A 14732-nucleotide genomic window follows, 5' to 3' on the forward strand; every position below is an offset into this window, starting at 1 on the left:
TTTTAAATGGTACATGTTAAGTAGGCAAACTCTTAGCTTATTGCAAACTGTTTTTATCTGTTCTTCCCAATTAAAAGTGGAATCTATAATAATACCTAAATACTTATATTTTGATACGTGATCTATCTATTTAAATACATAATACTTTTTTCTGTATTAACACTGGGTTTTGTAATGACAATAATAATAATATAATAATTTTAGTTCGAAGGCGGGCTGAAAACTTTTGCACACATGCTTGTAGAACGCGAACGAAATAATCTCCAGAAGCGCGCCAGGTGTCACGTGGAAGTAACATTCCCCCTCTATGCGCATTAGGGTGGGGCGATTTTTTTAATAATGTATATTTATGCTTCCATTTTCATTATAATCGGTATGTTTTCTAATTTATGATAATTATGTCTCATTTCTTTACTATTAATGGCATATTTTCTAATTAATTTTTATATTTCAATTTTTATTATTATCTATTATCGGTAATTTATATTTACATTGATTTTTTTAATGTTATTATTATTCTTTAAATTTATTAAGCATCGTTTAATGAAATTAAAAAAAACACATGTAAAAAATAAGGTCCTTCCTAAACACAGGAATTTCCTAGCTAGTCGGGACCTGAAACAAAGAAACTCTGTACATTTTAAAACTGTGAAATACATAAATAAATAGATTTAAAAAAATCTCAATTTTGAAATGGGTCTAAAAAGTTGCCTTTTGAATTACTCGGAATGCCAAAAATTAAAAAAAATATATTTGATTCTACTTTTGGCCCTAAACCATAGCTTGAAGTTTTTGAAAAAGTCGATTTTTTGCGCTAAACCGGCTGTTATTTCGTATTTAAGTAAGAAAATCAGTCCAATTGAATTTTATAATGTGCATTAAACCTTATTAAATAAGCGTCTAAAGGCGTGAGTTGCGCTTTGTTTTGTAATAAAAAGGTAGCATTGTTTTAATGAGCCATTGTTTTCGTCAATATTAGCCAGGCGCTTAACGGAATCAGTTCCACGGAGTGTAAACTTTTTGCATTCCGGTAGTTTTAAAACGTGTGCGAATTTGTAATGCGATTAAGTAATATCTTCACTAACAAAAAAATAATTTTATCCAAATAGATAATTAACAAAATGTTCAGACAGTGATAAACTTCAAACCTCGGTTGAGGGCCAAAAGTAGTATTGAATATTATATTTTTTACGTTCAATGTGATCCAAAATGCAACTTTTTAGACCCCTTTCACTTTGATGCCCACTCTAATGCACATGCCCAGGTTTGAGGCGTTGCGTTCATTCATTGTATTTTGAGAAGCAAAGTTACGGAGACGTGTTTTAGTGTTAAGCTAGGGTTTCCTAGGACAGCGGTGCCCGTATTTTAACGGCCGTAGTGAACGGTGATGCGGTAGACAGCCGTCGTAACGGTGACTAGAGTGTGGTTTCCTAGGAAAATGGTGTTATCAACACCATTTAACACCGTTTCCCTAGGAAACCACTCTCTAGTCGACGTTACGACGGCTGTCCACCGCATCGCCGTTCACTACGGCCGTTAAAATACGGGCACCGCTGTCCTAGAAAAACCTAGCTTTACTGTCCTAAATACACCCGCGCGTTACGGTGCTGTGTAGTCACTACACATTAAAAAAATAAGAGATTTAAAAAGGAAAAAGTTGAATATTTATAGGGAATGGCTTTAATTAACCATAATTTAACATATTACAACAGAGATGAAGAACATTTAAGAAAAGGTAATTTAGAAGTCTAGGCATCTACAGGACTTATGACCTGTCAATGGCTGGTTTAAGTGGCCACTTTACACACTGTGTAACATTCACCATTCTGCCTATATTTGAACATCTATATTCCTTCAATTCTTTCATCTGTTGATGTTTGTGAAGTTAAAGAGCTGAAACCTTTATTTATGCCCATAAGCCCTGTAGACGCCTAGACTTCTATATTACCTTTTCTTAAATGTTCTTCATCTCTGTTGTAATATGTTAATATAAACAGGTCCCCAGAGAGTTAAATCCAGTCCTTGTCTATAAAAATTTGGACAAACTCAAAATATTGTTGAACCATAATTTAATTCAAAGATGATGATATTTCAAATATAACTGCTGAAATCATGACAAATCCATTGGGTTTTTTTCGGCCGTTAAGTTGCGGGCACCGCTGTCCTAGGAAACCCTAGCTTTATCTGAACCGAGTGACGGCTATTAAAACAAAAAAACCCCGAAAAAGAAACCGAAGATGAAATAGGCTCACATGGTGATTCAATAGTTGGTCTATTTGCTTGCCTGAGGTTCCAGGTTTGATTCCCCGTTTATTCAGTAATTGGTGAACTTCATTTCATCCTGAACATGAGTGTGTTATTCATCTATTTGTAATTTTCTTTTAGTTTTTTACTTACAAGTAAATAAGGCCACTGCCTTCCTCTTCTTGGGATGAAAACGAGGTCTTCTCCATTCCGAGCAGATTGGAGATGGAGTCAAAATCGTACGTTTCCGAGTACTTTTGGCGAACTTTCTTCTTCACAAATTTGTCCCAGTAGTTTACAGGAAACGATCTGTAAATATGTAAATATTTCAACGTATAAATCGATAACAGTATTTATTTATTTGACGGACTTATACAGTCCATTCTAACGATGGTAAATACAATTTCTTATAATAAATACAGGCACTTATACCACCTTTCACTTCTGTTCAATGTACTTCATAGTCCTAACGCTCCTATATACCTGCGTGAAAAATTTCAACGCTTATCAGTTCATGGTTTACCTCATATAGTGTCCATGCGGCTCCACTGTGGAATCATCTCCCATCCACCATCAAAGATGTTACTACATTATCTCTGTTTAAATCACGTCTGAAGAAACATCTCCTTTCTCTTCCTTAACCTTTCCTCTTTTTTATCTTTTAACATTGAGTAATAGTTTTGATTTAAGTTAATTTATAAACAAATTGACATTTTTTTTTTTTTTTGCACCACAACAGGCCAGGAGGCCCAATTACAGTGGTGAATTACATTACAGAACAACCAGGCTTGAGAAAAATCACATTTTTAATTTTTGTGTTCTCACCGGGAATCGAACCCGGAACCTTCCGTGCGTGAGTCAAGCGTCTTAACCACTACACCACGGAGGCCGCCAATACGTTTGTTTCTTTAACATTTGATTTTTTTTTCTATTGAATATGTTCTGTAACTTGAATTATAAAAATAAAACTTTTATTTTATTGGTTGGTTGGAAGAAATTGCCATTTGGCAATAAGCCCGATCAATAATAAAATACAATTAAAGCTAGGACAAAAAAAAAAATTACTACCTCAAGACAAGATCTGGTCTATCTTAGTGAATTTTTAAATCTATAAAGACTCTCACCAAAAAAGTTCAGATCTTGTCTCGAATTTACAATACGACACAATCGGGACATTGGTGCAAGCAAGCCATTGAATGCCACTTGTTCCAGTAACGATGGTACATCAATTAAGCCATTCAGCAAATTAAACATAAATATGGAGTCAATGTTATTTCTACGTTTTTGTAGACTTGAGATTTTTAACATTGACTCCATTTCTCCGTAAGTGTAGTCTCCCCTCTCGAGGCCAATCATCCATGCTACTTTTCTTAGCAAACGATGTTGCACCGATTCGATATGATTTATCCAGCCTTCATAGAAGGGAGACCAGACCACGGATGCATATTCTAAAAGAAACGAACAAGGGAGCAATATTGTGTTTTAACCGTGAACATATTTGTAAAGTCGCTAGATGTCCTGCCAACAAAACCCAAGAGTTTTAGTGACTTGTTAATGTATGTATGTAGATATTCAGAGTAAAATTAAGCATCTAAAAATCAGAGGGATGATTATTTAAATATGCTGGGTAAGAGGACACGCTGGTATCGTAGGACATGAGAGAGCAGATGAGCGAGTAAGAGCCGCAACTTGAAATAGCCCCGCCACACTATGCTCCTTGCGCCGCTCATGCTCATGCTCATCGCGCAATTCATCGCACTTGTCTTTTGTCTTTGCTATACAATGGACGATGAAACTGTGGCAGCGTGCGCGCTATGCATTTTTAGTATGAGAATAACCGATATCATATTTAAATTCAGGAGAAAAAATACAATCAGAATCGCATATTTTTCTTTCCAGACAATTTTTTTTTGCCCAGTGTTATTTTTACAACTAAATATAGATTTCACGTCTCGTGGCGTTGTGGTTAGCGCGTTTGCCTACTATGCAAGAGGTCTCGGGTTCGATTCGCGACATGGTTGATAAGAAATATTATTTAAAAGGGTGTTTTTACACTAATATATTTCATAGTCCCTAGACTGGTACCTGAAGCGTAAGACTGATCATCTTACCTTCATGTAACAAAAGTGATCAATATACGCTGCGATTGGTGTTCCAATGCAGTTCCCTTTGCTCCATTCGGTGCGGAAAGGGAATGATGATATTTAAATTATTTATTATTATTGTAGGTTTCTTTGGTGTCCTGACGAAGAGACGGGTACGTCTCGAAGCCGGTAGACAAAGAAAAGTTGGTAAGTGGCTATATACAAATACTTATTTAATAACATCTATCTAAATATTTTTTTTAACTATCTAATTATATTAAGCTTTATAGATCTAAATATTACATAAAAGTAGGTAGGTAAATAAATTAATATTTTTAAATAATTTCTCTAGTATGAGGAACGTCAGTCCTACGTGAAATTGGACGCAAAATATGTTTTCTTACGCGCGGTAAAAATTAAAGCATTAAATTGTACGCCAAAGTTTCTTGAAAATGTATGAAAAAAAAAGTTAAAAAATATTTTAGTTAAAACAAACTACTTTGATCGACGTTACTAGTTCATATGAATCAACCAATAATTAGAGAGTTGTCAAAGATTTACGGTTTGAAGTAAGTCAACGGACCGATCGGCAGAACTGACCGAGGAGAAGCGGAAGAAAACTTGAGACGTCACTTGGGAGTAATTTCAGAAATACAAAACTTTAAAAACTCATAGCGCTGATAAGACGATACATAAAAAATGCAAAAAAATGTTAAAATGTGTAATAGTCTATTAACAAATAATAAAAAAAAAACTAATAAATAATAAAAAAAACATTACAGCGTCTGTACCAAAAGTATTTTGAACCCAGTTGACATAATAATACATTGGATACCCATGAAAATTCCAATAGGTAAATTTAACGAGTAGACAAAAAGGAAACCTACTTTATTTATTTATTCTACAGAAACAAACAGACGACAATGATATAATAATATAAAAAAGATACGGTTTTAAGACAGACCAGCGAAGTTTCTAAATAAAAATCATACATATTAAATTGTGGTACAACAAAAGGTTGTACTTATGTATGTGTATTTGTATGAGAGTAAGTGTAGAGGTATGTTTGTGTGTGGGAGTGTAAGTGTTCTGGTGTGTGTAAGTGTGAGCTTCATTAAATAGCAAGTGGGATCGTATCGTAGCCAGAAAGAATGAGTATTGATTTATTTTTAAATAAATTAAGGGGCGTGTCAAATATATCAACAGATGAAAAAAAACATTATAGCTAGAGTAAGAACGATAGAGGAAAGAGTTTTGTGCATAGTAAGCAGGCGCGTTTCGTCCATAGATACTGTGGATGCGGCGCATCCCTTGAAATTTAAAAAAATAATATGAATTTTACCAAAAAAACATTATAAATACGAAATAAAACCTTCAAATATGTATTCCTAAAATTCTCACTGAGAACGTTCGGGTGCACGCGATTTGAACAATATCTTCAGTATACATACCTAGCTACATATGCGTATTTCCTATACCAACGTACGTACTGAATATCTAGGTATCTTGTTCTTGAAAGTATTTGTTGTATACGCGGGATGCTGCTTGTCGAGTTGCGTCTAGTTCCCATAGCATTTGTCCAAATTTTTGCGCATGCGCTTTAGGTTCATAAGGTTTTAGATTTTTCTCTCGAGACTCGGAGAGATAAGAAGCATCCAACTTGTATAATGCAAAGAAAAAACGACTCTAATAACGTTTATCATAAAGTTCGAAGTAGCGCATTATTGACACTTGGCCCAAATTTAAGAACGGTTGTCTCGGGTCTTGTTTTAGGTGTTTTGATGTCTATATTGTTATCTCATTTTCACACCTATTTTTTTATACTTACGCACCCACACACACGCACCCTCTCCCTCATTCATTTCCACACGCACATGTATCCTCTCCCTCATTCATTCACGCATACACACATTCGCATACACATGAATACAAACGTCACACAAATACAATTACTAAACTTCTTTTCTTATATATTATGTGTCATTATATTTACAGTGGATTTTTTAAATTGGCTTTAGCATTGTTAAGATTTTTCTACTTATTTTGTTTATGTAATAGCTGTAAAAATCCCAAATAAAATAAAATAAAATAAAATAACAAAGACCTAACTATGTTGACTAAATGGACAAACACAAACTAACTTACACTTAATGAAAAAAAATGCAATATTATCCATTTTGAATCTAGAAAAAAATGTCATAAAGTAGATGCTTATATAAATAATGAACGACTTACTGAAATTGAACATGTTAAATACTTAGGACTAACAATAGACAGACAATTAACATGGACAATTCATATCAACAATTTAATTAGCAAAGTGGCGACCTCCGTGGTGTAGTGGTCAAGACGCTTGACTCACGCACGGAAGGTTCCGGGTTCGATTCCCGGTGAGAACACAAAAATTAAAATGTGATTTTTCTCAAGCCTGGGTGCTCCGTGATGTAATTCACCACTGTAATTAGGCCTCCTGGCCTGTTGTGGTGCAAAAAAAATATGTAAATATATGCAAAAATTATCAAGTCTTTTTAAAAAAATCAAAAACTTTGTTCCAAAAACGGAAAAAATTCTACTGTATGAAGCCTATGTAAAAACTAAAATATGTTATACGCAACTACTATGGGGAACAGGATATCAAAATGACATAAACAGACTACAAAGACAACAAAATAAAATTTTAAAGTTAGTATATGACCTTCCCTATCTAACTGCAACTAGAGAACTTTTTAAACAAACTAAGCAATTAAATATAACTGAACTCTTTCAACTACAATCATTAAAATTTATCCATAAATTAGCCACTAATGTAATTGTAGACGAAGAACTAAAACTTGTAAAAAATTGTAGTCAACATGTACATAATACGAGAATATCAGACAAATACCATATCCAACTTTCTAAAACAAGACAAGGACAATCAAGACTAATGAACCAGGGACTGAAATTATACAATAAACTACCAGACAAAACTAAACAAAAGACTCAGACAAACTTTTCAAAAGATGTAAAAAATATTATTATGAATGAAAAATGTAAATATTATTTTATGTAAAATGAATGTATTAATCCGTAAGGGTTTATAAATAAATTTTCAAATAAAAAAAATTTCTGAATAAACCTACTAAAATAAGGAACATGACGGTTTTTTGTCGGCATCCTTACTGATAAAAGTCACCGCACGCGCCCGATAGTGCTACAGACTGGCAGATGGAACAAATACTTATTTCTTGTCACGCGAAAGGGGACATTATTTAAAAGAAAAATAATTTAATTTTAAATTGTAAATGTGATGTCACTGAATTTCATAAAAGTAATACATGGATTAGAGCGAGAATAAAGATCACCGATGTGGTCCATAGGGCTGCCAACCAGAAATGGAGCTGGGCTGGTCATATAGCCAGAATCACAGACTCTAGATGGACCAAAAAAGTCCTGGAATGGCGACCCAGAACGGGTAGAAGAAGTGTCAGCAGGCCTCAGACAAGGTGGCCTGATGACATAAGACGAGTTGCAGGAAGCGGTTGGATGCGGTTGGCTCAGGATAGGGAAATATGGAGACTAAAGGGGGAGGCCTATGTTCAACATTGGAAAAAAGACGGCTGATGATGATGATGATATTATTATCTAGTAAAATGCAGTTTAAATACTGGGTTCATTTGTTTATTTTTTTAATGGTTTATTCAATTAGTTTTTTAATTGGAATATTATTTATTTATACATACTTGGCACTAATTACAAGTTTATCCCAGTGACTCTTGATGTCATCGTCCTCCGGTTGCTCAGCCACATACAAACCGTCGAATTCGAGACGTCTAGCTATCTCCTTTTCCCTTTTGAATATAGCCAACGGCACCTTTGGAAAAGACACAGACAAACCATGAGTCCAATTACAATAATCACATACATAATTTCTTGCTAAAAACCAAAAGCTTTTCTGTGCATTTGTCGATCTGCAAAAAGCGTTTGATAATTGACCAAGAAAAATTATGGAAGGTGTTATCGGAGTACGGAGTGAGCGGAAATCTAACACGTGCTATTGCTTCTCTGTATAAAGACAGCGCAGCATGTGTTAGGGTAAACGGATCATACACATCGTGGTTTGACATTCATAAAGGAGTGAAGCGGGGATGTGTGATGTCAGCATAGCTGTTCAACTGCATGAAATAACTGAAAGGCTTAAGAATGGGAGCAAAAATGGGTGATTTAAATGTCAATTGTCTTTTGTATGCTGACGATGCTGTACTTCTTGCTAACAACAAAGAGGAACTGCAATTCTTGGTAACAAAGGTCTACGATGTATGCAAGAGAAGCGATTTATTTATTTATTTATTTATTTATATACGGCATTTCTGCCATTTACATATATGTGGTATAAAGAGTGCTTAGAAATAAAAAAAAAAAAAAAAATCGAGTATGAAATATTAATATACTCGTACTGTACACATTATTAATTACTTGAAATACATACATATTTTAAAGAAATTATACAATAACAAAATACATTAATCAATCAAATTATAACTATGCCAACCCAATCTTCTGAAGATGATTTGCTCTTTTTGATAAAAATATGTTGGTCACTTTATTTTTTAAGTTAGGCAGAGATAAACTAAATATATCAAAATGTGATGCATATTCATTCCTGGTATTCTGTAATCTAACAATAGGTGAGTTATATTGAGCTACCGTTCGACAATTTTGACAATAAAATATTGTAGATGTTCTGCTTAATCTAGGTGGTACATAGAATGAAATCAATTTCAGTAGATCAGGGGTATCAAACATTGGTTTTATTATTTTATATAAAGTCGTAAGATCGGTCGATGTTCTTCGTTCTTGCAATTTAGTTAATTTGCTGATGAATGTCGATAAATCGAATGTGATGGTTTTTGAAAGAAATGAAAGTATGAGAGGAATTTGTGTATCTGGGAAGTATGTTCACTAGGGATGGAATGACTGAGAAAGATATTGAAAGGAGGGTGAGTGCCGGGAACAGAGTGAACGGTGCACTTAAATCGACCTTGGCAAATAAATGTTTGTCACAAGAGGCAAAATTGGCAGTTCACAACCTGGGCCAGGTCCCGTCTCTGATGTATGGGAGCGAAGTATGGACTTGGAAAAACAGGGATGAAAGTAGGCTGAATGCTGTCGAAATGCGATCTCTCAGGCGAATGTGTGGTAAAACTATGTACGATAGATGCGCAAATGTTGAGATCCGTACATTATGTAAGGCTGAGACAAGCATAACCGACAAAATCAAGAAAGGAGCTCTGCGCCGGTTTGGACATGTAGAACGAATGGACAGCGAAAGAACGGCTAAGAATATTTACAATGCGAATGCTGATGGATGCAGAAATAGAGGAAGACCGAGTAAGACATGGCGTGACCAAATTCAACAAATACTTACAGATGGACATGTCAAAAGTCGGAATAATCGGCGCGCGTGCATGAGAAGATGTATGAATGTAGAGGAAGCGAGATCTGTATGCAAAGATAGAGTGTTGTGGCGTTCTATCCTCTCTGCCTACCCTTACGGGGAAACGGCGTGATGGTTTGTTTGTTTTTGTTTACATACATAAAATTATACATTTATACAAAGTTGCTTCGACTATCTAATTAGGGTTATTTACCCAGTTCTAAGCAAGTCAAAAATATATATAAAAAACAGTCATGGAAACAATAATACAGATAGTAGACATAGGGAATAGCATAGTTAAATACATAGTATAAAAACATAGTAAAATATGAAGTAAAAAATGTATATATGGGTATCCAGTAAAAAAAAAACATATTAATAATAGAGTAAATAGTAATTACTTTATCTTTTCTTTTTGTTTTTATTTTTTATTTAATTTTAGCCACATCATCTGTGTATCTAGGCGTTCGCTTTCAAAACTGACAGTTATGTCAAAATTCAATTATACTTCAAAATCAACTTATTTCTCTCTCATATTTTTAATAGGCTTTTAGTGCCAACTTAAGAACGATTAAAAAATTTAATAAATTGTAATTTAAGGAAAAATTGCTCGATGGAATAAATTTTTTGTCACTTTTGATGCGTAGATATGTGTATCGAGGGGTACTAGACCCGCCAATACAAACCAATGTACTTACTTTCAAAACTTGATGGTAGAAGGATCGGTAGTGTATCTTCGTAATAGCTCCGGAGAATTTATCTTTAACTATGACGTCATAATAAAGCTATGTTACTTTAGTGCGTAGATACGTGTACCGTGACGTACGCTTCCCCTTATTACATATCTTTATCTTTCACTCGAGCATTGCGCACTGTATATCACAGATACGCAATGGGTGGCCACCAACTCATCCGTGTTTCAACAATTAAGGATCTTAGGGTAATCTATGAAAGCAGATTGACTTTTCATGTTCACATCGAGAGAACATGTGACCTTGCACTAAAGATGTTGGGTTTTATTCTCCGAACTGGTAGGGTTTTTGAGAATCCCCGTACACTCAGAATTTTGTACAACTCGTTGGTTCGCTCGAGGCTTGAGAGTGCATCGGTGATATGGAGTCCGCACGAAGCGAGATACTCCCTCATGTTGGAGAGGGTTCAGAAAAAAATCTGAGGTATCTCTACATGAGGGAGTATGGTAGTTAACCGTGGCTCTATCCCACTGAGTTCCTCTTGGGTATGCTTGGGACCAATAGTTTGCAACTTAGAAGGGATGGGTCTACACTGACCCATTTTTCCAGACTATTAAGGGGTTTCATCGATAATTCGGCCATTTTAGAGAGTATCAATTTTTATGTTCCTGATGGCTATCTCTGACAGCGTCAGCATATACTGTTTTACCTCCCGGTTTCCAGAACCAACCTGCCCCTGGTCATGTCGATTGGAAGAGCAGTCAAGCAGCTGAACATTATCACTTTGGAGATCGACATCTTTCACATTAGTGAAACTATGTTTAAGAGGCAAATACTCTTGCTATTAGAGAGTATTATTGTTATGTTACTTTGTGAATAAATAATTTGAATTTGAATTTGGATATGAATTTGAAAATTTGAATATCGATGTACTTACCCAAAACTATAAGGCGGGGGGTCGGTAGTGTATCTTCGTAATGGATCGAGAGAATTTGTCTTCAACTATACCGTCATGGTGAAGGTACGACGCGTGCGCGCAGGCGGGATGTCGTGCGGGGGGGGGGGGGGAAACTGGCATATTGTAATTCTATGGTTGAATATATATTTTCATACCTTGAGATGGTAGTAAGCGATCAGCATCGCGAGAGAACAGAGGGAATGAAGAGCGGCGGCCAGTCTCATAACATGCTCCATATAGAAGAAATCTTCATCCACGTGGACCAGCTCTATGGGATCCTCCTCTTCTCCACTACTGTTCTCTCCGCTGCCTCCTGATGGAACAAAAAAACAAGGATTTACTTTATAATTATATACGCCCAGAGGGCTTTTACATGACAGATACAAAATTCTAATTCAAGCATTTCAAGGTATAACAAGACAATATGTCAATCTAACAAATAAAAGTTTTAGAAGCATTCGCGAAAAACTTTGAAAAAAGAATTGTGAGATTTGTAATTATGCTTCACCAATGGAGAATGCTTAGTTTGCGGTGTCAAGTAGCATAATTGAAATCTGTTTTTGCAAGATTTAGAGACGTGTTTGATTTACGCTATTATTTAGGTAGGTAGGTTTTTATGTATAGTTTATATTCTATATTCGTTTATTGCAACAGAGAGGGAAAACATCTTGAGAAAGGAATGTGGAAGTTTAGGCATAAGTTATGAGTTATTTTGATTTTATCGCCCGCGCCGTAAGAATTTTTAATCTAAAAATTGATGATGAAAAGCGAAACACTTCAATTTCATCATACTCGTTTCCGAGCCGGTGTAGCCTGACGACTGGAGAGTTTATTTTTTTAATTTTATTCATTAAATTCCCTAAGCCATTTACAACGGCTACATAACGAAAAATATATACAAGAAACAATCAGAACCTAACAAAGAAACCTAATAAACAGAATATACATAAATAAGTAAATATATGTTGCAAAAATAAACCTGGATAGTAAAATACTAATAATAATAATAATAGTAAAAATATTAAATAGAAAAAACCTAATCGACATATTATAAGACTTTGAGTTAATCATTAGAGATGAAATGAATTTTTGGATCCGGTAACCGGCCAAGCCGGCCTAATTTTACTATTCGGCCGGATACTCAAAAAAAGCTCTAGATACTGGTTAGAAGTTAAATACCCGGCCGGATACCGGATAGTAGGTACAAAAATTAGGCCGGATACCAATTAGAAGTTACATATCCGGCCGGATACCGGTTATTACCTCAATACATTTTTTTTTCCTTTTTTACTATGTAAAGTTTCACTTTTTATTTTGCATGGCAGTATTCTTCTTATTGTTTCTAAATGTATACAAAAAGCATTGTTTATCTTTTAATTTTTTAGCAACTATGTTTGTACTTACCTGTATATTGTTTGTAAATGCCCCTTGGGCGTATTGTAAAATTAAATAAATAAATAAATATCCGACCGTGCACCGAGTATTAGCTTAATATCCGGCCGGATATAGGATAGTAGCTCAATATCCGGCGGATACCCAATATTTAACTGCGAAAATTTCATGAAATCAACGCGATTTTTCTCCTCATTAGTAATCTTATCTTTTCTTATTGTGTCTTACCATCGCCCGATCCCAGAATTCCACTTCCCGAGCCCGACCCTGAACCGGAACCGGAACCAGATCCGCTGATGATGTCAGCGATGCTGTCTCCGCTTCCTTCCTGATCATCTTCTCCAAGAGTCGTTACCTGAGAACAAATATCGTTAGAATGGGACAATGAAGGAGCGTATTTGAAATTAGAGGGTGGATTATTCCGCAATAGAGTTTTCACAAGTCGGGAATAATGTTGAAAATGTATTACATTATTACGGATAAATCAGCTCTTGCAGAGCACTACATAGAAACAGGGCATAATTTCTCATTTGAGCCAAATGTCCTTGGAAAGCCCAAAAATCGTCAAGCCCGTTTAATAAAGGGAGCCATAGAAATATACAAGCATCCTAATAACATAAACAGGGATGATGGGTTACGACTACGAACCTCATGGTACCCGGTGCTTCCAAAGCCCACGGTACAAACTCCACACACTTAACCACATACATTGCCCGACTGCGACACGGTACAATTTCCTCACAATTAAACACACTAAAAACTACACTCATACATTCAGCCCTGAAGATGGACACTGCAATGTGCTCCGAAACGTCGGCAATACAAAGCCCACAAACACGGCATAATAACCCAGAAAAACACTATCTGTAATGTATTACATATTTAGACAGGCGCCGTAGCGTAGTTGGTTTAACAGCTAACTGTGTAACTGGCGTCTCGGGTTCGATTCTCAATTAGTTTGGGTGTTGTGGTGTATTACGAGTTAAAGCTTTATTTTCCACCTGCTGACGAGCCTATAGAAATGAGGCCTAGTGGGTTATTTATTTAAAAAAGAGAATAATTTTACAATCTAATGCTATAATTATTAGTGTTTAAAAAACAACAAAATCGAGTTTGTGGTCCCGTGGATAGTGTTGCGGACTCACGGATCAGAGGTCCGAGGTTCGAACCCCACTCTACCCCAACTTGATTTACATTTTCTAATAGTGAGTTATTTACAACTCGTTAAAAATGGCCACCAAAATTGGAATATTTGGGTGAATTATAAGAACGCTAATATTTCTTTTAAAAAAAAAAACTTTTCGGCTCGCAGTTGGCGTCACGTCACTTTGATGTAACACGTCATACCCGCCGAGTGCGCTTTTAACTAACATTACGTATAAGTATGGCAAACTTTAATTGTCGTAAAATAATTAAGGACTAATTTGTTGGAATTTGTTTTTTGGGTCTTCTTGTTCTCTTCGTTTTGAAAAAAACGGACACAGCTTACGTCAACGCCCAATACATTAGTTTTTTCTATGGCATTGAAATTCTCATTTAATGATATATTTACCTTATAGAAGAGCAGCATGAAGTTGATGCAGAAGGCCAAAACGAGAGCCACGTATTTGAGGTTATAGAAGTTTCTAGCGAGGAAGGAGACAGCCCGGTGCGTGTATTGGCTAAGGTCCATTTGGCTCAGAGCTGATGGCTGAGGAGCTGTCACCTACAGGACGAAAAACAGTGTTATTTAGATGAGAGAGAAAAATATTATTCAGTAGTAAAATTGAAATCTGTTTTTGCAAAATTTAGGAGACAGTTTTGAATTCCGCTATTATTTAGGCATGTTGGTTTTCATGTATAGTTTATTTTGGAATCTAATTTTCCATTTTTGGTAGAGATTTTCAAGTTGGCTTGTAATACCTTCATATGTAAGATACGGTACAAATTGAAGAGCGGATGAGAGC

The 14732-nt window shown here is 35.4% G+C and overlaps 1 protein-coding gene across 2 annotated transcripts in view; it reads right to left on the reverse strand.

Annotated features, from left to right (window-relative positions):
• RyR (Ryanodine receptor) overlaps positions 1–14732 on the reverse strand; it is a 126614-nt gene that overhangs the window by 7884 nt on the left and 103998 nt on the right. For both annotated transcript variants that reach the window (XM_088231329.1, XM_088231328.1), the window contains exons 57-61: positions 14339–14491; positions 13015–13141; positions 11550–11707; positions 8051–8181; positions 2398–2553 (exon numbers count right to left, since the gene is read on the reverse strand). In XM_088231329.1, coding sequence (XP_088087455.1) covers positions 2398–2553; positions 8051–8181; positions 11550–11707; positions 13015–13141; positions 14339–14491 — 725 coding nt within the window. The remainder of the gene's footprint in view (positions 1–2397; positions 2554–8050; positions 8182–11549; positions 11708–13014; positions 13142–14338; positions 14492–14732) is intronic.

Source organism: Micrasema longulum, unplaced genomic scaffold (genome assembly GCF_059751315.1).
Source record: "Micrasema longulum isolate JH-2025_06_02 unplaced genomic scaffold, ASM5975131v1 h1tg000873l, whole genome shotgun sequence".
NCBI lineage: Eukaryota > Metazoa > Arthropoda > Insecta > Trichoptera > Brachycentridae > Micrasema > Micrasema longulum.